Source organism: Pocillopora verrucosa, chromosome 10, assembly GCF_036669915.1.
Source record: "Pocillopora verrucosa isolate sample1 chromosome 10, ASM3666991v2, whole genome shotgun sequence".
In the NCBI taxonomy this organism is placed as follows: Eukaryota; Metazoa; Cnidaria; class Anthozoa; order Scleractinia; family Pocilloporidae; genus Pocillopora; species Pocillopora verrucosa.
The window spans coordinates 5274056-5298640 of record NC_089321.1 but is presented as its reverse complement, the minus strand read 5'-3'; the positions used below and the strand labels follow the sequence as shown (position 1 = coordinate 5298640).

General features: G+C 37.6%; 1 protein-coding gene across 1 annotated transcript; it reads right to left on the bottom strand.

Moving 5' to 3' along the window:
- Nucleotides 1–1154: 1154 nt before the first annotated feature.
- On the bottom strand, nt 1155–24474 carry LOC131771341 (kinesin-like protein KIF28P). Its single transcript, XM_059087118.2, has 31 exons — nt 24227–24474; nt 22966–23160; nt 22247–22379; nt 22030–22109; nt 21330–21365; nt 20813–20891; nt 20331–20442; nt 19633–19740; nt 18780–18874; nt 18544–18582; nt 17958–18028; nt 16443–16503; nt 15552–15731; nt 15041–15075; nt 14442–14522; nt 13734–13848; nt 13232–13295; nt 12497–12625; nt 11671–11834; nt 10761–10846; nt 10185–10247; nt 8964–9101; nt 8195–8278; nt 7464–7526; nt 6755–6826; nt 5892–5960; nt 5594–5722; nt 5067–5204; nt 4270–4347; nt 3422–3478; nt 1155–2897 (listed from the first exon to the last, which is right to left on the bottom strand). Exons 1-31 carry the CDS (start codon nt 24266–24268, stop codon nt 2763–2765), a joined length of 2931 nt encoding a protein of 976 aa, XP_058943101.2. The 5' UTR covers nt 24269–24474; the 3' UTR covers nt 1155–2762.
- Between the last annotated feature and the right edge of the window lie 111 nt (nt 24475–24585).

The window sequence follows — 24585 nt, the reverse complement described above, 5'->3', positions numbered from 1 at the left end:
AATTTTCTTTCGTTGAGAAGCAATAATTACCAAAGAAGGAGAAAGCATTCCGAACCACAAAAAATGTTTCTGGTTTGGAAAGCTCTCTTCTTCTAAGGTAATTAAATTTAGAAATACAATTCCGTTCCAGAAGATTTATTTACTTAAGCACATGATTGTTCATCTGTTGTAGCCACACACCTTGTTTTAGTTTCTTTCGTTGAGAAGCAATAATTACCAAAGAAGGAGAAAGCATTCCGAACCACAAAAAATGTTTCTGGTTTGGAAAGCTCTCTTCTTCTAAGGTAATTAAATTTAGAAATACAATTCCGTTCCAGAAGATTTATTTACTGAAGCACATGATTGTTCATCTGTTGTAGCCACACACCTTGTCTTAGATACTTTCGTTGAGAAGCAATAATTACCAAAGAAGGAGAGAGTTTTCAGAACTAGGAAGAAATGTTTCTGGTTTGGAAAGCTCTCTTCTTCTAAGGTAATTAAACATTGGAATTTAATTCCGTTTTTGGAAATGTATTTACTGAATTACATAATTGTTCATCTTTTAGTCACACACCTTGTCTTAGTTTCTTTTATTGACAAGCGATAATTACCAAAGAAGAAGAGAGATTTCCGAACCACAAAAATGGTTCTGGATTGGAAAGCTCTCTTCCTCTAAGGTAATTAAATTTAGAAATTTAATTCCGTTCCAGTTGATTCATTTACTGAAATACACGAAGGTCGTTGATGATCATATTTTCACCAATCTTGTACCACTGCCACGAATGCTTGACGCGTTGTTTTATCCAATGACTGCCTTCTCTAAAAACATTCATTTCTGTTTCTTCCACTAAAATTTAACTCATGAACTCCCAGAAGTGATTAACAAGTATTGCTACATGTATGACATTAAATATTGTGAACTGAACATAATTGTTCGTCTGTTTTAGCCATACACCTTGTCTTAGTTGCTTTCGTCGAGAAGCAATAATTACCAGAGAAAGAGAAAGCATGCCGAACCAAAAAAGAATGTTTCTGGTTCAGAAAGCTCTCTACTTCTAAGGTGATTAAATATAGGAATTTAATTCTGTTCAAGGAGATTTATTTACTTAAGTACATGATTGTTCGTCTGTTTTAGCCACACACCTTGTATAATTTTCTTTCGTTAAGAAGCAATAATTACCAAAGAAGGAGAAAGCATTCCGAACCAAAAAAAAAAAGTTTTTGGTTTGGAAAACTCTCTTCATCTAAGCTAGTTAAATTTAGAAATTTGACTCCGTTCTAGATTTATTTACTGAAATACACGAAGGTCGCTGATGAAGATCATATTTCCACCAATCTTGCACTACGGCCAAGAATGCTCAATGCGTTGTTTTATCCAATGATTGCCTTCTTTAAAAACATCTAGTTGTTTCTTTCACTAAAAATTTAACTCATGAACTCCCAGAAGTGATTAATAAGTGACTTTACCCCCATAATATCCTCAGATTATTCAGCCATCAGTTAATGAGAATCAAACTTACTCTGGCATCAAATTCTCGTAACTAAAATATAAGGAAATGTGTAACGGCCAGAGGGGAGAATTTACAATCAGATCTTGGGTTTAAGAGGGTTGGGTCGGAAAATCTCTCAGCGCAACAACCTCCGCAAAACACTGCAATTGCGAATTTGTCATCAATACTTTATTTCGATGACAAACCTTCAACGCGAACCTCGCATCAAGTATATACCATAATCATATGCTTATACGTACTTGTATGGCGTGCATTTACGAGAGAGTTTTGGAACACCACAAATTGCATATCTCCTTTACTTTTGCAAATTTACAATTTGTAGAAACAGAATTAACATGCAACAAGGAGAAGGGGAAACATTTAATTTTCATTCTGTGGTGTGTGTAACCGTGAAATACTTAGAAGTATAATCGTGCAAGGTAAACATTGTCAACAGTAAGTAATGCTCTCTGCAATCCAGTGGAAGGAAAGATATAAAGAGAACACAGCTGAGAATTAAAAAGGAAAGAAAAAATGATTGTACGAATATCTGAGAGTATAATTTGGCTTTGGCACACTTCATATTTAGCTATGTTCGTCGAGTGGATTTCGTAGTTTACTTCTGAAACTGTTTTGATGAATTGCCTTGATCCAAGTGCTATCATAAACAGCAGTACACTACACGAACCTGCATGTAATGGACTGAGCACTAGACACAAACTATGTGGCGATTACATATCACTATCTTTAACTTTTTAACTTAGCGTAGCTTTCTTTTTAAAGAAAAATGTCAAATACTTTAAAATAGTGAATAAATTAACGTCGAAATTCTACAAAAGATACTGAATGCTGAACTGCAGACAATAATGACAAATAATGAGACGAAAATGGGTAAATGACGAATGAAAATGGAAACGACAATTCTATATACAAACGAAGAATAGGAAAAAGGCGCATGTATGTTCAATTCTTAAACATTCTCGCTCCTTTTTGGCTTATTTCCACGTCTTGACTAATAAGTTCGTTTTAACTATTAAAAAAGGCTAAAGCATTACATCACAGTAAGTCCATCACTAGCTGTAAATATGATACTGATTACCTGCTATACACTAATACAGTAATGCTAGTAAACTGGAGAGTGCTGAATGCACTTTTCGTTTCCACTATGGTGGATTGTTAAACAAAATTGTATTCAAAAACGTACGAAAGAAAAAAATCATAACTGCAAGTGCACTAGAGTCTACAAACATGGTCATAAATAGTTGCTAATAAATTTTGATCTCACTTAATTTTTCACTGGATCGAACAAGTCGAACTTGTGATCTTTCCATCACTGTCCATTGATTTCTGCGCTTTTAGAACGATGTCGGCGGTTGCTTTAAACTTGTTACCCTCGCCACCGTTCAGAATCTCCTCAAGCACAGCGACCTGGCGTCAAAATAAACAAATCTCATTCATGTAATGGATGAACTTTTGCCCACTCAAATAAGGGTAGAAAGAGAGGCGGGGACATAATTACAAATCTTTGTGGCTAATTGCTTTTAGGAAAACTTCTAACCCATTTTGGCAAGGGTATTGCAATGAGTACGAAAATGATAGACTTAAATATGTCGAAATCATCCATGTGACTACTTATTGTTTCCCACGAAGCCTTGCGTTTGCCAACGAAGGCTATTAGTTTGTGAATGGGAAGTTTAGAGGCTACCGCTCAAAACCGTCTAAAAAAGAATTTTGACGTCCTATGCGAATGGGTTGATTTGTATTCTTTGTTGCAAATTGAGTTTGCCACGTAAGTATCTTTGTAGGCAGTACTTCACTGCTGATGTCAGCAAATATAACGGTCACGATATGCCGAAGGAAACAAAATTATGAAGCAGCCTTATGCAACTTCTAATTTAGTTTGTGGAATATTCCCGATCAAACATGAATCGAACCCGGTGTTAAATTCATACCTCGACTGTAGAGACACCTTTCTTCTTAGCATCCTCTATTAATTCGCGCATCTTTTTCTGTGGTAAGAGAAAATGGAAAAAAAATTAAAGGTGGCTGGTTGATAATCAACAAACAGATCAAAACAAATATAAGTAAAAGACACTTAAGATTTTATTCGCATACTGAAACAACCACTTTTCGTCGCTTTTCTTTCATAATCTACGAACTGAAATGAATCTTTTATTGTCACAAATGTATTGCGATCTCTAAATAGGGAAACTCATAGAAAACTGATTATAATGTAAAAACATACCATACTATCAGAGCGGATAGTACAAAAACATCGAACGCTTCAATTTAAGATTTCGCCAGGTTCTATTTTGCATACTCAGTACTAAATGACGAACTCAAATCCAACTCTAAGGGCACTATGATACTTCACAGGACTATGTAGATCGCAATCAAATGCAGTAACTTTCTTTATTAGATACTCAACAAAATATGGCGTTTCGGATTGGCCAGTGTCGAATGCATAAATAGGTTAGAGAGTGCAATGGAGGTTATAGGGTGCAACACGGAAATTATTATGGAAACATAGCGGGAAGCGCCAAATTAAAGAAATGGCCCACCGTCGTTTTGCTTTGTCAAACCAAAACAATTAACATTTAACTTCTTTAACTGGTGACCATTCCCTTTATTCTCGTAACCTCAACGTATGATTTAGGGGTAACATTGTAAGGAGAAGTTACATGCTTGTCACTCTTTGGGGTCCAAGCGTGAAAACAACTCGTGTACTTAATGATCGCCCTTTGTTTCATGGGCCAGACATAAATATGCACATCCAAGAACAACCGTTTTGGTTACTTACGATTTTCTTTTCAGATCTTTCGTTTCTTTTCATCGACTTATGCAACTCTAGTTTCATATTCTGGGCTTCTTCCTTCGGCTGAAAAATGTAAGCAAGAATAGAAACCATCAAAATTCCAGTGACTAAAATTGATAGACCACAATTGAATGAATGAAAGAAACACACAGAAAGAAAAAAAAGATGAATAAGTAAATGGATGAGTGGATAAATGGAATGAATGAAAGGAGTAGATAGTTAACAACTGTTCGTTGAAGTGGAGGTAGCACACATACCTAAACAGTGAGATAACATAGCACAAAAAGATGATTTTAACTCATTAATGCCTGCCACGATTACAGTATTTTCGGGCTTAAATCTCGCACGAGTTGCTCGGAGGTGAATACTTGTTTTATCAAATTTTATTAAATCTTAAACGTTTGAATTTTTGGAGCTTTTTTAGCTCCGCAATGCATTTCCATATAAGGTGGCTCGAAATTTGAGCTGATAGCCAGAGTTGAGTGAACCAATCAGAACACTAGAAATGCAATATTCGTATTACAAATTTAATAAAAAAAGGACATTCGGAGTTTGAGTAGCTAATCATTGTGGTCTCTTTTTCGTTTTTTTCCTTCCTTTTTTTGCGTGCGCATGATTAAGGATGCCATAAATTGCGATTCAACTTGACATTAACTTGATGCCTGAAAAAATGGAACGGAATGAATGGTTTGAAAGTAACAAACAAATGAACGAAGGAAGAATAACGAAAGAACCAAAAAGAAAAGAGAAAAAAATACTGGAGATCTCTGCAGTATTCTCACCATAACCTCGCCGTTCTGTACTCCGCTATTTTTCTGTCCTACTGACACTTTCCTGTTTGGGACAGTGCTGATCTTTCTTCCACTCTGCTTTCCCCAAACCTCAACCATGAGAGGAGTGTTCAGCAGATAGTCCACGAACTACAAGTGATAATACAAGGGAGTGAGATTTTCTTCCACGGAAAATCGCTCGGAAAGTCCGGGCCTGGGATTAATTGTGGTTTGCCAAACCACGGTGTCACTGCTTAAAACCAGCGGCAAAATGGGTGAACGCGATCTAATCTGAGGATCTGTATGGAGTGATGGCTTTTACGGCTAACAGTTAAAATTTAAGCCATCAAACGGCAAACGGTCATCTCATTGAGACCCTCTCAGCTCGTCAGCTTCTTTTGAAACTGTCCCGAGACAAAAAAACGACAAATTGAATTTTGAAAGTGTTCTCTTTATACTGGGCTGGGAAAGGCAAAAAACAAAAAAAAATATTAATAACGAGAAAAGCTTATAAAGAAGCACAAAACGGCACAACATACCTGTTTTGTGACAGGATTAAAGGTAAATTTCCTCTCGTGGCTGTAAGAAGGGTTCATTGTTCCAGAGACAGTCTTTGTGCGGCTGTGCTCTTTATCAAGATAAAGTTTGTATTTACACCATGTTTCTCCCTGCGGATCAAATAATATTTACCAATGAATTATTTATGTTTGTTTGTTTTTTTTTAAGCAAAAGAGGACGCCACATGGAATATTCAGCAAATGGACAGTGGGTAGTGTCATGGCGTGATTGAAATCTCATTAATTCTCCTCATCATGTTACGAATAGGAGCATCTTTACCTTCCCAAATATAGCTGGCAAGCCCCTTGCGTGCGGAATTTTTAGTTTGAAGTAGAGACCTCTTCCAATCTAAAGGGAAAAAAAAGAAAAGATCTGTAAATTAATATAAAAAAAAATTGTCATGCTAAGTCACGAGCTAACTCAAGAACCTCACTGTTCCTCTACCAGTCTATCCTCTAGGCTCCAATAATGATTAAACTACGCTTTTTTAACTTTTGCCTTTAATGATAAGTTACTATTTTTTATGTGGCAATTCCATTTTTGTGAGACTTTCATTTCATACAACAAGGCATTCCACGTTGTAGGATATTCAGCAATTCCGCCAATTCACCATTCAATCATTCCGTCAAATAAGGTCACCCAGTTAAACTCAAGGTATAGTGCTTCGGACCTTCCTCGTTTTGCAAATTGGGGGCAGTAGTCGCTGATTGAAATGGTAAAATACTCTCTTCAAATAAATAAAATTTTTCTTCAAAGTTTCCACGATGTGTGGGTCATACCTATTTCGATATCTCTGCAACGAGGTGTTGTTTTAAATTAGTTGTCGGAGAAGCCACTGTGAAATTATTTGAGATGTTTATCTTTTTTTGTAGTGTAAAGGCAAGAACTGAAAAGGATATCTTTGGATCTACTGAACATAATCCTGAAATGATTGTAAGATGTTTACTGTCTTCTTGAGCATTTTTGAAACAAACATCAATTAGCACCGTGAAACTCCTATAGGAGGCAGTAGCCACAAAAACTACACTGGCAAAAATAGAACAGAAACATTAACAAAATGCGAAAGAAAAGAAAGAAAACAAATATAAAATGGAAAAAAAAGAAGAGACAATAAAGAAGGTAAAAAGAACTTGAAAATATACCAGCTCCTTGGGATCCTCCACAAAATCGTCTAAATCTTCTGAGAAGTTCCCATCACAAGGATACGCTTCAACCTGCCGCCAAAACAAGAATTTCTTCAGTGTAAGTGGAGGAGTTTTGTTTCAGCGTCAATGTTTCTGAGAGCGAACTTTTTTCCCGAGGAGACATGAACTCGATAATTCATATCGTTTGCTTAGGTTGCATAGATCTTTGCAACCGATGAACATTATTTTTCTGAAGATAAGAGTAGCGGGGATGGCGCTGTGGCAAGCGCACTTGTCTCCCACCACTGTGGCCTAAGTTCGATGCCCGGACGTGGCGTCACATGAGGGTCGAGTTTGTTGTTGGTTCTCGGGTTGGCTCCGAGGATTTTTCTCCGGTTTTCCTCCATTCGCAAAAACCAACATTTCCAACTTTAAATTCGACTTGGAAACAGTGGACAAGAGAGACCCCTCATGGAATACTCACTGCTAAATTATTATTATTATTATTTTAATTATTATTACTACATTCTACATTTTTTCTATTCTATTTCAGATAATTTCTCCGCTTCTGCGTGTCTGTATGTTTCGATATTTCCCTTTCGTTTCTTTTGTTTGTATTTCGGAAGGACGTCATATGGTTTCAGTACCATTCTTTGAAATTCACAAACACTACAATATGAAAACAACCAAAGGAAAATATTCAAAGTGATCTAAGTTCATTACAAACCTGAAGCTGCCCCTTTTCGTTGCCTTTGGGGTCTGTTATCGTAAGGCTCTCTTCCACTTCAATCTGCGTTGCAAATAATTCGCTATATCTTAGGGAAACTTTTTATGAAATCGTTTTTTTTTTTCTATACCTCTATGTATGCATGTACTTATCTTATGGCTAAGTAGCCTTGAGTAAAACCGAGCGTTCTGATTGGGTCTTCCTTTGACGGGATTTTGCCATATGGACCGTTTTCACGGACACGGTCATACGCCGTATATTCTTTAATTCTATCCACAACTAAGAAATGACAAATGTATGGGTGTGCGGCTTGAACTGCAACACTGGCGTCATAAGAGTACGAGCGTGTTCATGCTAACAGGAAATTACTTACATTCTCTGTCACTGTCTCTTACAGCTTAGTTCCGCCAAATGTAAATATACTTTTTGTTCGCGAAAGCCGGCAAATTCAAATAAAAAAAAAATTAGTTCGATCACCATAAACTGCTTACTAACCTCGTTGCTTGAACCATACTGGGGAACATTAGCCCTCGGTCGTTTTGGTTCGGACCTTGTAGCGCTCGGTTCCGACTGCCACGACCTCGAGCCAATATTCCTCAGTATGGTCCTCTGGTCGGGTCAGTTTATCCATGTACTGGTCTGTCCGTACGTTCATCTGCCCTTCGGTGAAGCTATCATGTCTGTCTTTCTATTTACTGCTTATTACGACATGGTCAATTATAAAATCTCACCAGATAGGCTAAACTTTGAAGATACACCTGGACTGAGCCAATAAACACCTCTGCATCATCAGGCTCCCAAAATGGATCACTTTCCTTCATACAATAATGTTAAAATATATATAAGTAACAGTTTTGTACGTCAATGGTTCATTAAAGACAAAAACTTACTGAACACAAAAGGCCTGGGTTGTTCAAAGTCAAGTTAACCCAGGGTTAGTGTGAAATCTGATTTCAGATCTGGAAGCCTTAAAAGAAAATTCAGTATAATTCTTTCTGCCGACAATTAAATGATTAGATGCTCTTAAAAGAATTGAGGAAATTATCCCGAAAGGGCTTTTGAACCAAGGGAAGAAAGAAACCAGTATTAAAATTTAACCTTGTGCTACCGCTGATCGATCCTCGAACAACTGGACCCTAAAGTCGATAAAGAGGTGTTATAAACTATGAAAAACACTTAAAGACGAATTTTTCGATGGTACTAACGTATAGAATTAAAACCGAGTCATTACGCTCCCAGTCGAGTTGTAAGCGTCGAAAGGATATCAAACTAGCCATAAAATGTTCTAATATATACTGTGTAATGGCGTTTCTTTCTATTTCTTAACTGCCATTCGACCTACCACTTACTCTATACTCATTGCCTAGATTTTGTTGGTGTTGCATTCATTTTATAAATTCATTTGAATGATGAAAAAAATGTTTTTGTTGTTTTAGTCACTCAATAAACTTTCTTTTAGTTCTCGAGTAGAGGAGAAGAAACAATTGAAGACGCAAGGACCTCCGGCAAATCCCAGTCTTCTTCTCCATCGTAATAATTCTGGAACATTTCTTTCATTAGGTACGTTCTGTTGACGAACTTGTTTCTGTCCCAAATCCATTCCGCATCATCTACTGTGCTTTTCATTTTCACTTTGACCTGCGAAAGGGCGACATCAAGGTCCAGTTAAGTTATGATGAAAAAAAGTGTTAGTAAACTTTGAAGTTCTAAAGACTGACTCTCCAAATTCAAAAATTGTTTCTATTTTGCTTTTCTTGTTTGTTTTCTCTTCGTTTGGAGATTTCCTATTGTTTTGCTTATTTCTTTTAATAAAACAATAGTACGAAAAAAGTAAAGGGAAGTCAAGTGAAGAATCAAACAAAGAAAACATGTTTGGTTAACGCATCCTATGTCTAGAAATCTTAAAAAATATTGTTAAGGTAGATCTTACTTCGAGATGTATGGTATGCCCTCAACCCTTTAATTCCCGAGAGTGACCAAGACAGAGTTTCTCCTTACAAATTCAATACGATGTCAAGAAGACAAGTGATAAGAATAAAGACAAATATCTGTTGGACAATTTTTAGATGATCCAATACCAAATTCACTGGACTAACATCATAGGAACTGTACAGTAGACAGTAAGGAGAATTACTTATGAGATCTGGGAGCGAAAGGGTTAAATGCTGGGAAAATCCTCAAAGCCAAAATGATTGAAAGTGTTTTATATAGATTTAGCCAAGCCTAAAAGCGGAGCTCGCATTGTTTTTTCCCCACACAACTTGTCCCGGCCAGGACTAGAACCCGGGTCGTCCAACTCGGAGCCCAGTGCACTGATCACTGGACTACTGAACAAAGCCGTGGTGTTGGCGTGCCCGCAGTACAGTTGACCACGCATGTCAAAAGTTGCACCTTGTACGGTCGTACGGTCGTACAACCGAATTTTTTCGGCTTGATGGGTTACTACTATTTTGTATGATTATGGGGCTACGCTCTGCGAGTTCCGCTATGACCTGAAATTTTTTTTTTTGCCAAAAGGATTATTTTTTCCCAACGATTATAGTCTACGTTTCCTTTCTAGTAAAGGTGCGGAGACCTGACGTCACCAACAAGGAGGACAAGGAGGGATTGTAGGAAATTGAATGTCAATTAACTGCAGATAAAGGGGGGAGGAGTAATAAGAATATTACAGAGCCTCCCTCCCCCCCAGCGATAAAAAATAAATAGTGACTGGTGCCTTACCTCTGTTCTTCCTTCCTTGAGACCACGTGCTTGAGGTGAAACTAAGAGAATTTCAAACCTAACCTGCAAGAAATGATGATTAAAAGTACTTAAAGATAATGAAGATTGTCTTGTGAAGCAAATATGGTGTTTGGGATGCCACATCAGTACACAAGTCACTAACAACAACAACCAATCTTTGTTCGTATCCTGCATTTATATTTTTGTTTAACTAAGAATCAAGAGGACTTGCAAGAGAGATGGCTATTCTTTATATCCATCAAAGACTTGAAAAACCCAAGGCATTCTTAAGTCATGAGTTTGATTCAAGTCAATTATTTTGAGCGTACTCTTTGTGAGTTACAATTTGCCTTGTTGCAATGTTTCATATTCGTCATCTAAGAAACATGTTCATCTTCTTTAAAACGGCTCTGACGACGGAAAATTTGTGGGACCTTTCTTCCAGTCATCTTTTCTTTTTCACGAATTCTTGTTTACATTAAGATTGAGATGATCAGACGACTGAGAAATAACACGTTCAAATTTTTTGTTACTTGCGCGATTATTTCTTTAACAATTTTAATAATAAACATTTACCGGTTTCTTTAGTTCTTCTGCCATTGCATTGGACTCGTTAACCATAGGAACCATCTGTACCAGGTCTTCCTGCAACAGCAGTTCATCTGCAAAAACCATCAGCTCATATTAGACTACGATTTCAAAGAAACAAACATAATCTTTCTGTCTCAAAACGATATTAAAGAAAGGCTTTTTTGCTGACATTGTTCAGATTTCAAGAAAACCTTCAAGCAGCTACTCACGGTGTCTTGAAATATTTAGCTTGATCTTTTCGAGTTCCCTTTTGGGATCTTAGAACTCCACACTTGATCGTACGTCTGTGAATAAGCTCTTAAGCGCGAAAGTTATCAAATAATTCCTGATTTTTAGAGACGACTAGACTATAATGGCAGCTACTTCAAATCTTCAAAGGAATGTAATGTGATCATCCTCCATCTCAAAAAGAAAGAGAAGGAGAAAGAGAGGGAGGAAACAGAGATCTATCTCGCTGGCCGTAACCGTTCCAATCACTCAGGTCTTTAGAGAGTGACTTGCCTATGAAGTGTTTGCATATTCTTTAATGGTTGCAGTTGTTTTTAAATTTATTTTTTGAGAAGATCTGGGAGATTGAGACGATCCTGGCAATTAGAGCAGTTTTCCGTTAGTGTTACAAAAGCAAATCCAAAGTAATTCCAACAACTAATCAAGGAAAAGGTTTACATTTTAATTGGAAAAGGAGATGTCAAATTGAACACAAGCAAACTGCCTAAAGCGCGGGAAAACGCGGGCGATCAGTCGTAATTGTTTTTATTTTGCATTTGATTGATTGAGAGGATGGCATGAGTTTTCTGGACCGATCACAGAGCAAAGTTAAGCACAATTAAAGCAATCCTCAATTTAAATTTCTCTAAAGGGAAACCAAGCATAAGTGACTAAATTGACGACATACTCTTGGTCTGGCCACTGTTCTTCCCCATATTAAATCCAGAATTCGCGGCTATTTCTTCCTGTGCCAAATCGTAAGTTACTTCTATCGTGTCTCCCGCGTTCTTTTTCTTCTCAAATTCAACTGGGTGATGCAGTACGAACAAACTTGCAGAGCCAAACATCACTCTAAAAGAGAACATAAACCTCTAGAACACCTTGAATTTCACAGCTAAGCTAGTCCCAAGTCGTCCAGAATATAATTTTTGTTATAATAAGGGCATTCTGTCAAGTTAATTCTACTTTCACCACGATTGTGCTTAAATTTTTTAAATTGCTGTTGAACATTCGTCGATTTAATATCAGTTTATTAATACAAGGTCACTAAAATTTTACAAACCAAGTGAATAGCAAGCAAGCAAACCAACAATATTGCGAAAACAAACAAAAAAATAGACAAACAGACAGAGGGCTTAACAATTTGACGAATGAATTTATGGACTGTGTGTCTGATTGACTGACTGACAACGACAATACAAGCAAACAAAGAAAACACGGAAACAGACCCAAAATGTGACCTACAAGTATGAATTGCTAACTGACTGAACGGCTTGTGACGGAAAAAGGGCAAGTCGAGAAGGAGGGACAAACAAATGAAAAACCAGCAGACGAATAAACAAACACATTGACACTGAATAGAAATCAAAACAAGACTGAAAATATCTAGAGAAAGAACAAGATTGAAGATACGAATTCTTCGCGAGATATGGCATTCCACCGTGGTTCAAAAGTGAAAAATAAATTCTTTAGAATAGCGCGACATGTGCGGAACAGTTCAACCATAGCTCTACCTGTCATTGTGGTGAAGTTCTATCTCGTCGTGCGTTGGTTTTCCATTAACCATCAGTTTAGCATCGGGATTGGCCAGTATTGTTATTGTGTTTCCTTTATATGTCAATTTGGCGTGCTCTTTAAGAATGCTATGGACAAACAAAGAGGAAAGCTGTTTCTTAACAATAGTTGCGGCGACGACTAAGGCTCACTTTCGATATTATCAACAAACAACCTAAACATTCTGATTCTCGCTAAGAGCAGAAGAGTCTGGAGGGAAATGTTGAATTAAGTATATGCAATATGTCATTTCCTTCGCACCAACTTACAACATTTTCACTTTTCACTCTTCACTGACACGTTCGTCATATTTTGTCTACTTTCCTACAAGTGAAATCGATACTAAAGCTTTAAAAGGGAACAACATCGACATCGGAATTGATTTTGAAAATAAACATGTGTGACTATTTTATTCAACTACGAAGAAAACATTCAGCGTGTATGATATTTCCTCGTGACCTCATAAGCAGGATTCTACCTTTGAGTCTGTAGATATATCCTAAGTGGATCACCAGCCAGAAAACGAAGCCGCTCGTTAAAATCGAGGAATAAGTAGGAAAGAAAAAAATTTGCGCGGAGTTAACTCCTTTTGGACTTCTTGGTGACAATTCCGTGTCATCTACTTGTCATAAACGAGCCTCACGTCGCGACAACTAACAGAAAGGCGCGCGATCTTTTTTTTTTCTGCGTCTTACCTCAAACCGCTTAATAAAATATCCGGTTGGGGATCAGCTCTTTTGTTTCCAATTTTCTGCTCGCCTACGATGAAAAGTAAAACGAACCATAAGCCAATGTTGGCCACGGGTTTCATTAGATTTGGGCAATATCTTTATATAGAGCCAACAAAGCAGGATTTACACCACATCAGTACGTATATTCTCCTTACTGTTCTCGACACAGTTCCTACGTTGCTCACGAGGAGAGTTTACATCACCAACAAGAGCTTCTCTAGTTGGTGATAATTTCCTTTGTTCTTGTGACCTTCATGTGTACTTCAGGGGTGACATTGTAAGGGGAAATTGGATGTTAGTCACTCTTAGGGGTCAAAATGTTAAAAAATGAAAAGAAACCAATAATCGAGCAATGGCAGTTACTGTTGAAAAAATTGTACTTTGTAACTTTGCACAAGACACAAAGTGAGCTTACTTTTCTTTTAGAGATAAGATTAAATGGTGGCTAACTCGTGAAGAAACTTACCTGGTTTGATAAAATGGAAAATTTTTCCTGAAAGTTGCGAGTCCTCATTAAGATTCCAAAGGTGCGGAGTGGTTTTACGAAGCTCTTTTTCTTTCTTTTCTTTTTCCTCTTTGGCCTAAAAAATAATGTCACCACTTAGGTACCGTTAGCCTGGTGAAAAGAAAGTCCCACAACACCGAAATAAACCCAAAGCCTGTTAAAGAATATCCACCCAATACGGTTTCCTTTAAGATGAATAACGAGTAAAAAAGACCTAGAGACCTAAAATCATCAAGGAGTGTTTTTTTCTAAGATCAAACAAGCAGCAAAAATAATTGTTGCACTAATTGCACACTAATTAAACATAGCTCATTTTAGAGATACAGTTATAACACGTTTAATGAACAAATTATCAGTGCACTTTCTTGACGAATGCCATAAAATGTACAGTATTTTGAGCCCACAATCAAATCAAAAATCAAACGTATGGCCTGCGAAGCAGGCGTAAAGAGCTGCACGTGTCACTCAAAGCGAACTTCATGCCAGGCAGTTTAGACTGCGAAGCAGGCGTAAAGAGGTGTACGTATCACTCAAAGCGAACTTCACGCCAGGCATTTCAGACTTTTTGGCTGAAACACAAGGACTTAAATGGATGTACAGTACACAAAGGGCATCAAGGCATCTCATCGCACAAGGGGAAGGAAGCTAGGGGAAGCGTTTTAGCCTCACCTTATTTGCTGATTCCTGCTCAGCCAATCTTTCTTGCCAAGACTTTTTCATCTCCTCCATCTCCCGCTGATTTTGTAAGAGCTGCAACATTTACGTAAACAAAATAATTCTCACTCAAAGGTACGGTGTGCTAGTTCTTATTTTGTGGATCAGTCACTATTCATCACCCAGGGGTGGAGGGGGTGGGGTCAGAGCGACGAAGGGGCTAACGCTCGAAACGTCAGTTTTTAAATTCTTTACGGTGGCCAATTTACGTAATCAACTCAGTTGATAAGACTAAAATACCCTGTTATACTCTCCCACCGACGCACCACCAGATTTTCTCTAGAAACTTACCCTCTTTTAATACGAGATGCCCTATATTTAGGGGTGCATTGTATCGTTATCTGAAGCTGAAGGCTCAACATTGGTGTCACTATTATGTTCTACTTGATCGTTAAACTTAACTTGAAAGTAAGTTAGTCCATTTGTTTGCTTATTAATAATTATTATCAGATTGTTTCGTCATCTCTATTTTATTCAAGAGATCAAGAAGCGGTAGCTACATGTTCAGAATTTATGACAATAAAATTATGAACACCTGAAAGAGGTTCTCATACCTGCTCTTCCATTTGTTTTTTCATTTCATTCACCTCTGAAAATCAAAATTAAACTCAATCAATGTTGGTTTTTTTATTTAGTACAGAATACACATTTACAGCGCGCGATTCAAATTTACACCAAAACTGTCTAATTTGGCTAATTCAAAAGAAGTAGTACTTTAAACATGTTATGACACGCATAATTGTAAAAACGTCGACACCGACAAAACCTGATCCATGAAAGATAAAACCCAAGGGCGTTATGGGAAATGTTCGCGCAGTAACATAATCAGCTTTATTTTTTCCATCATTCATGGCAAGTCTTTGTTATGACAATTCTCTTCTTTCATGAAAGCGTGAAAAGCTTTTCTCATTTACCACGTGCAACTAATTGTGCTTATTCTGTACTTGTGTACCAATAAAGGCGGTGGGTCTCGTCGTTCATGGCTAGCTTTTTTTAGGTAACAACGTTGTTGCAATCGAGTGTACATAAAAGGCTTCAAATTCACAGAAAAACAAGTTATAAAACCTTCTTCAGAAACTCCAACCGTCTGTGGTTGGCCAGGTTCTCCTTGGACTACCATTGCCCCGCCACCTTGCTTTAGCTGTTCCATTAGTCTCTGGTTTTCTTCACGCAATTCACGAATCAGTTTTTCAGTTGGACTTTCATTAATAACAGCTTTAGTTTTAATGGCCTTGGCACGGTCGGCTAAAAGAGAAAATGTTGAGTTATCAGTTTGACTTCTACGGCGACAAAAGCGTCTATAATTCGTTAGCTTCCACAAAATTACAAACTTCTAATAGCGTTAAACTTGTGGAAGGGAAAATTCAAGCAAAACAATATTGCAAAATTTGGGTATCATGCACAGAAAGATAAGAAGCACCAAGGAAAAAAAAAGGCTGAATAGCTTTGAAAGGCCTGGATTTTTCCAGCGAAACATTTGAAGGGCTTAGGATTGTTGATCAATAATGCGTCAAAAAATTAAGTGATCCTAACGTGTCCAAGACACGAGTTTATCCAAACTCAAAGGTTTTTTCACTCTTAGAGCACGAGATGGCACAAATATATTTTTAGATCTCTTAAAAAAAACTTGACTAAGTGAAGGACACGAAATAATTAAGGAGAGTAAATTTCTAAACACATTGTGGTGCTGGGTCAATAGAGGGTATTACAAGGTAATCTCGTTTCAGTAATTGAGTCGATGATATATACTAGCCTCCACAAAGAGTTTCTCGAGCTGACGTTTCGAGCGTTAGCCCTTCGTCAGAGCGAATAACTAACAAGCTAACGGTCGAAATGTCTTCTTTAGAAACTGTTTACGATAGCCAATTTACTTCACCAATATATCGTTCCGATTTCAATGTGTTTAATAGGAAAAGGAAGGAAAACGATAAGAAGACACAAAGAACAACAGCTCACCAAATCGTAGAGTAGACAACGTTTCTTCATAGTTTATATCGGCCGGACTCAAAGCTGCAATCTGTACACATAAAAATAATAAATATCTGGAAATAATTTTATCCTTTTCTTCGTACTTATTATTATTATCTTTGTCATCCTGATCCTGGATTCTGTCAAGAGAAAACGAGGGACAGAGTAAGAGGCTCCAATTCCAGGCCAAGGGATATATCAGTTTATCAAACGGATGTCAGCTTTCTGAGTTGTCCGCATTAAAGCTACTATCGATTCCTGCACTTGAGTGAAAGAACACTCATAACGTCGGACCACCTAAAGATTTCCCATGAAAACTGACTCGAAAGATAAAAGGTTAAAATTCGTAGAGTGGATGTCTGAGGAAACAGACTTCCACTCCCTTAGACACCCAGAAATAACTTCCTTGGAGGCGACATATACCCCAGGCAACATCCCAAATTCCCCTCTCTGTCCCCTCATTCTCTCCTCTCCGCATCTTGATTCTGATCATTTTTTTCCTCTTTTTGGTTATAATGACGACGGCAAAAACAATGCTAACTTTGAACAATTGACATTAAAGTTAAAATGTTGAAAGAAATAAGTCTTTCAAGAACGACGAAAGCGAAGAAAGCGACAACAAAGACGAAACAAAACAAAATATATCAAGAAGCAGATATCCCACAGAGAGGCATTTGCACTTATTATATAGAGGATGATACATTGGCGCGCGTAGATATGGAATTTCTCTCCGAGTATTTAACTCGATAGCTCACGAGTGAGATGTCGAGTTAAACACGAGAAGAGAAATTCCATATCTAAAAATAAAAAGCAACCATGTATTATTTTGTTTATCATATAAACACAACAGCTCTTACAGAGAAGAAAAGCCGACTTCATTGATGAATGAAAACAAATGAATCGACAATCTCCGAATAACAACCGTAGAGTGCATTGGCTCTTAAGATAGAAAAATGCATTGGATCATGATTATAAAAACAACAATTGTCGTAATTTTCTGTTTACAAAACTCACATTTATTATTCTTACCGATAGAAGAAGTCTTTCAGGTAAACGGCCAAAATCGGCCAGTGGCAAATCCACCAGTTGTCGATTTTCATTCTCAGCCGAGAGAAATTCTAACACCAAAGCCACTGAATAAGTAACTTTCGGTTTTCCTTTTAGAATATTGGTTTTCTTCCCCTTCTAGGAAAGTTTGAACCTCACCGTCTGTCAGCGATACGGACTTTTTAGTATTTTAGCCGCCATAATTTCCAACAAAAAACTTGTACTGAGAATCGTGAAGGCTTTGCCGTTCATTCGTCAGCCTGACCGAGTGGCGCGAGAGGCGAGTGACGTGTCAGCAGCTGATTGGTTATATCAACACACGTGAGAAAATACGATATTTTTTTGCGTGTGTTGTTACGACTTTTCTCAGAGCCGGAAATCTCTGTATGATACCGCAGTTTATGTGATAAAATTTTTTTGTATCTTGTCTTGTAGATATGGGTATTTTCAACATACCATGATTGTCTTGCTGTTGCCTCCCAAGGCATTTTTAAGCAGCTTAGTAAGCACAGAATCACGGAATGGAACTAAAAAAGTAGGAAAAGTCAGTCATCGGTTGGTCAACCCTTTACACTCTAACATCAGTATGCATATTCTCCATACTGTTCTCATATACATTTTCTAAGGTAATGACTGGGAGAATCTGTTGAACAATCAAGATATTCTTAGTTTGTGATCATTTCCTTGATTCTTGTGACCTTAAAGTGTAATTCAGGGGTGATATTGTAAAAAAAAAGACATTAAATGCAAGTCACTCGTAAGGGTCAGGGGGTTTAAGAATAAATGTCAGTTTGGCTTAAATTGGGGCTGGCTTTTTGAAAAGCAAAGAAAGGCACAGACAAAAACAACATCACAATCTTAGTTTACTTCACTGCTTAAGGGTTAGCGCAAAAAGTTGAATACATGTCATCAAACAAAGTGCGAAAATGAACTGTAACAATAGAAAAAACAACCATAAGTGATTTATTTAAATTGAGGTGTTTGTTCAACTGTATATTATCCTCTGGTTTTACGTCTTTCGTTGGTCATTTGAGCGACTCACCTTGCGCGCCTTTTTTCCCAGATGCTTGATCCGCCAGCGCTAAAAATCAACGTACGGTACGTTTTAGATACTGACACAAAAGACATTACGGTAAATAAATTAAAAAAAACGCACATGCGGTCGGTAGAAGGATCGAAAAATTGTCAAGCGAAGTATAGAGAAGATCAAGCTAAAATCGTGCACGATACAGGTGTCAAGAAAAGAGATACAAGATTGTAAATGATGTAGACACGTACCTTTAATACAGTTGCCCAATGTGGAAAGGGATTTGTTAATGGCAGATCCCTCTTTTAACCTGTCCCCAGTAGCTCCGGTGGAATCTGCTCTCTCGCTAAAAATGAAAAGATGCCACACTGGTACGAATGAATAAAGGGGGTAAGTGGTGGCGAGAGTATAACAGGGTAATTTAGTATTATCAACTGAGCTGATAACGTAAATTGGACACCCTAAAGAGTTGCAAAGCCGCCGTTTCAAACGTTAGCCCTTCGTCGGATCAAAATTTCTGTATGATTGTTGCAGAAGGGAGAGGCAACGGTAAACTGGTCTTCCAAACTTTACTGACAATCACTAATCATAACCAATGAGGCGCTGCTATGCAAATTGCCTCGTTATTACCCTCCTCTAGCTCTGCCGGGGTAAGGTCGCAATATAACCCAGACACATTGTAAAATCTCCCGTAGCCTTCCACCTGCTCCACTTCGTAAGCTAAAAATCGACGTAAACGTCTTAATTCTAAGTCTGTACCTCGCAACAAAGCTACTAAAACCCTTCGATTCTGACGTATAAAGCGCTTTCCGATTGAGTGTCTTAAATCCCAAACCAAAGAAATCACAACGACCAATTAGACGAAAGGAAAGTACCCTAAATAGCCAATGAGAACTCAAAGTAAAACCAACCAAACCATATAAAGCGCGGGAAAACGCGGGCAACCAATTCGTGATTGGTTTTAATTTTGCATCTGATTGGTTGAGAGAGAGTCGCGCTAATTTTTTAACCAATCAGAGAGCGAAAATGAACAAAGACTAAGCAATCCCATATTACTTTCGACACCCAACGGAAAATTACTCTGAAGGGAATCATAAAGCTAACCTTCCAGCGAGGTCCACCAGGTTCACAATGGACGTTTTAGTCATCATTTGTCCGGCTGCGTTTGCCCCCTTTTGACTAAAGCTTATGGCGACGATTGTGTGGGCACGGCTACCAGATAAAATTACATTCAAAAAACCGTATTTATTAAAGAGATAATGGAAAAAACGCATTAACTATCCTTAAATTATCCGGCTCTATGGTTTATTCAAGAACAAATGAATACACTTCAAGTGAGAAAGGTCTGGGTGCATTCAGTCACATTGGCAAGACTACAATGTACCTCTCAATTCTTCTCATCAACTACTCTTCCAATAGGTTATCGAGTTAATAGAAGTAGAAGGAAGCTATCAATTTTCTAAAGAATAATGATATATATTTATAACTTAGCGAATATAGAGGGTAACTTTCTAAAGAAACTGTTATGCCGTGTCAGTGGGAGAGTATAACAGGGTAATTTAGTATTATCACCTGAGTTGGTAACGTAAATTGGCCACCGTAAAGAGTTTCAAACCTGACGTTTCAAGCGTTAGCCCTTCGTCAGAGTGTTAGCCTTTTTCCATTCGTTCTGACGAAAGGCTAACGCTCGAAACGTCAGATTTATAACTTAAGACGAGTCAAATTTCAGAATCCACCGTTTTCTATTTTAAGGGCGGCCAATTTAGACCGTTTTTTCGTATTCAAGACAGATTCTCACTTACCTGCTCGTCGCATTCATATTAGTAGCGGCCACCGTCCTGTTCCTTGTTCCCTCCTCAATTCGACTTTCAATATCAGGGTAATCCTTGACTGGAACACTCACTAAACTCTCCACTGAGTGAAACAAAAAGGGAGAATGTTACAGAATTGTCACAGACATTGACATTGCAGAGGTGACGTGAATGAGTCAAAAAGTTAAGAGCTTAAGGTGCACAAAAACTAATACTGTACTGTAGTGAAAGTGTTGGCAAAGTGAGGTCAAATGTTCTTGCTAGGAGTAAGTGCGGATATGGGCAAAATACTCACCGAACATGCCAACACATGCATCATCGTACGCAATTCAGTATGTCCCCAGATTTTTTGCACCCAGGGCAAGTTAAGTGAAGATTCAAGATTACATAACCATACTAACGTTAGACCTTTGTCTAATTAAAATTGCTGAGACCATTGTAATTAGATAAGGAGGCTGGCTTTTTTTTAATACCGTAGAAGCCTTTGGAAGGGTGCTGACGCACTTTTAGTCCTCCTTTCTTGTTGCCCGCTGGGTTCAGTAGATCACGGACCTGCATGTGACGAAATAAAACGACGAAGATGTATTAAAACCTCATGAACGGCCATTAGAGCACAGTTACTTCGATTTGATAGCTGAAAGTAGGTCTACTTCACACTTAAAAGATTGTCAATGCGTCTGCTGCATGTGCGTGACACCTGCACTGTCAATAAATGTCTTCAAAGTAGTTTTAATTAGTAGTTAAACTATGATAGAAATGTCTTTCTGCATTGATTTCCCTTTGTAATATAATATGAGGTGAAGTTCCTTTAAGATTTCTCTGTAATGTTCTTTATTTTCTCTCCCTGCTGGTACATTTTTTAGGCAAGGCATCACTTAGAGCAAAAAGTTGGGCAATTCCTGAACAAGTTACACCTATGGGAACCAATCAGATTGCTAGGATTACCAGTAATTTTAAAATGGATGTAAAAAAGATGTAGATATGACTTACCGCTTCATTGTAGATTTCAAGCATGCTAAATGTAACCTGGAATGGAAAATGAATTGAAATTTTCAAACTTAATCTAAATTGTAAATGTCAATAACCTGGTATTGCAGAGCAAGCAAATTAAAGTTGTTAGCCAAAGAATATCAATGACCTCACACACCCCCCCCCCTCCTCCTATTATGGCATGGTACTAGTGATCCCTCCTGACACACAACACCCTCCCCCTGATGGCATGGCTCCAGTGAATCTTCCTGACAGATGAATCTAACACATACAGTGTGACTTACTCACTCTTAACTGATTAAAGCGTTATTGAGCAACTAATTTGTGCAGTATATGCAAAAATGGCAATGTTAGCCATGTACAAAACCCAAAGATATGACAAGCAAAAATACCACAACAGTAAACAATTTTTCAAAACTTGATTATTGATTCTCCATCCTTGACACTCAAAAACCCTCAAGGTACTCTCAAGGCCTTACTTATCAGTTTCCAGAAATTTGAGGTTCTTTAATTTAAATGATTCTCCAAACTTTCCAAGATTGGGAAACAGAATTTTTAAGTCAGATTCTCAACTAATATTTCAGTCTGTGGTAACTGTATGTCAGGATCACCAGACAAGAACCATTTGACAAGAGGAAGTTGATTGCAGATACAGTCACCGTGTATAAAATTGTTGTAAATCATAAGTCACTTAAAATACCTGGTATTCTGTTTCTGACCCTGCACTCCTCTTTTGTTCAACTTCACTGAACAATGTCTCACAAAATATTGGAACAATACCTGTGTACAATATAGCAAAAATTTGACTAAGTTTATGCCATATGTAGCATATGACTCATGTACAACTATAACCTCACTACAAAAACATCAAAAAAGCTAAATTAATCACCATTTCACAAACATTTTCCTATATTTACCCTTATTCTGCCCATAGCCAACCATGGAGTAAGATTTCCCGGACCCAGTCTGACCATATGCAAACAGCGAGCAGTTATATCCATTCCATGCATTTTCGAGGACTCCTCGTCCCAAGTCATCAAAGACACGTTTCTATACAGTAATTAAAACACACAATTAACAAAACAAAGTAAAATAACAACTAACATTTACAAAATAAAAACGGTCACAAAATAAAAATTACTAGGTAAATGAAGTTTTGTTTTGTTCTATCGGCATAAAAAAAGAAGCCAAGCATAGTTCAATTATTCCATCACTTTTAAACTGGCAATACGTGTTTCTTCTTCGAAATTAAAGGATACCACACTTGTTAATACAGTGCAGGCCAACAGGAATCTCAAGAGTGTTGGGGGAACTAATAGATTACTTATCTTTAGCAGATACAAAGCCTCTTTAGATAACAATTGGATAAGATACATGTAAGAATACACCAAAATGCAAGGTATAAAAAAAATTCATAAAAAATGTAATCACAAATGATTGCGATTATAAACATAGAAATATTTGCATGCATTATATTGTCTATGGTAATAGTAAAAAACCAACATGAAAAGATTTGGCTAAAAATTTTTAAAGTCTCAATTAAAAAAGACTGGCCTGGTTTCTATTGTGACTAAACTAATTGCGCCAACTGACAAGCTGTGATAAATCACAGTGACAAATAAGCCAATTGCCGCACCTGATCTGCGTATTGAGGTTCAGCAGATGCAAGATACCCGTCATCAAGCTCTTTGAACCCATCATGTGACCAGTAACTAAAATCAAAGGCAAACTTTCTTGGTTCCTCCCCTGGGGCTCCAGGATCTGCAATGTAGGTATTGTTACCCTGCATCTTGATAATTAATACAGCTGCGCGAGCTTTCTCGCGAGAATTGTGCAAACTGTCAAGGATGTTTAACCTGACTTCATGTGTGCAACACTTGTGTAATTCAATCATGTTAAAATTAGAAAGGGGATAGTACTGTTGTGTCACATAAAATATCCACAACCCTTCTGAAGTAAGGGTTCATGCTGCAGCTTTGGTTTGTCACCTCTCCCCTCCCCCCTCTCCACCCCTTCTTCTTCATGCAGCCTTCAGTACAAAACTAAACAAACTAAGCCAAATGAAAAAGAAAGACTAAAAAAACTGCTACAAAGAGCAGAGTGAAAAAAAAAAAAAGGAAACGAAAACAAAACAAAACAAACCAGTCAAGTAGACAGATAAAAAAATCAAAAATAAAAAAAAAAGTAAAAAAAAAAATGAAATGAAAGAATGACTTGAGACAAAACTCAACTCTAGAGACTGAACAACTTAAATTAATCCTCTAGGTAATTAGAGTGGCTATTTGCATTGCCATTCACGACCATGAAAATGCTTCATGACCCGTCTCTTACAAGCTGCTTCATGAGACATGAATTAAACAACAGTGTAATCTACATGAACATTGTTTAAATTGAGAACCATTCATAAATGCATGTTTGACTAAAAGTTCTGCGTGTTTATCAAGTCTACAAACTTTTTCATTTAGAGTTGTTTGGACTTCGTGAGCTGTCACTCTTCATAAAGTAGCATTCAAAAGCAATTACACAATTGATGACTGTTTTGAATGCAAATTTTCGGGCTTAGGTGAGCCCAATATCTAATGCACTTTATTAAGTCAGCTGTTTACTGAGATAAAATAAATCTGAAATAGGAAATGTATGACAATGATATTCTCCACTAAAGAGAAAACTCATTGACGATTTATTGGAAACGGTCTACCACCTGCTATCCTCTAGGTAATTACTTAATAAGAGATGCCCTACAGTACGAAGACATCTCGATTGATCGGTGAACTGCAAACAACAAATCACAAAAGCAGACACATATATTTAGAATCGGAGTCCAATATTTGCCGAAGCATAGGTAGACGGATTATGACAACAATCCTGCATTACAATATATACGATAAAAAGGATATAAATGGTCGAACCCTCACAGCAACCCGTACGTTCTCGGCCATCTTTAGCGAAGACAAGTGTCTCACAAATTGTCTCCTTGGCTACGAAGATACCCCGTGCAAATTTATCATTCAGCCGACAAGGCCCTTGTTTTCACACTAAAATGACATCCAGTTTGTAAATTAGCACTAAAGTAGTTTTCCAAGGCTCTCGATCTCGAGTAGTTCCAAGTAAGTCACTCGATCGGTAAAATGTTTGCAATCACTGCTGTGAGGTCACGCTGATTATTGTCGACGTCACTGATTGACGACCGTGTTTGTATGCGTTGCGTTGCCAAAAACATTGTATGCACGTCGCTGATTTTCTTTGCCGATCAAAG

Excerpts from the sequence above, each read along its gene's own strand:
- LOC131771341 (XM_059087118.2), bottom strand. The coding sequence starts at position 24,268 with ATGGCCGAGAACGTACGGGTTGCTGTGAGGGTTCGACCATTT. Across the intron at positions 18,875-19,632 it reads CTGGTGGACCTCGCTGGAAG|CGAGAGAGCAGATTCCACCG; the intron begins GTTAGCTTTATG and ends TTTCATTTTTAG. Across the intron at positions 3,479-4,269 it reads AAAGATCTGAAAAGAAAATC|AAAAAGATGCGCGAATTAAT; the intron begins GTAAGTAACCAA and ends CTCTTACCACAG.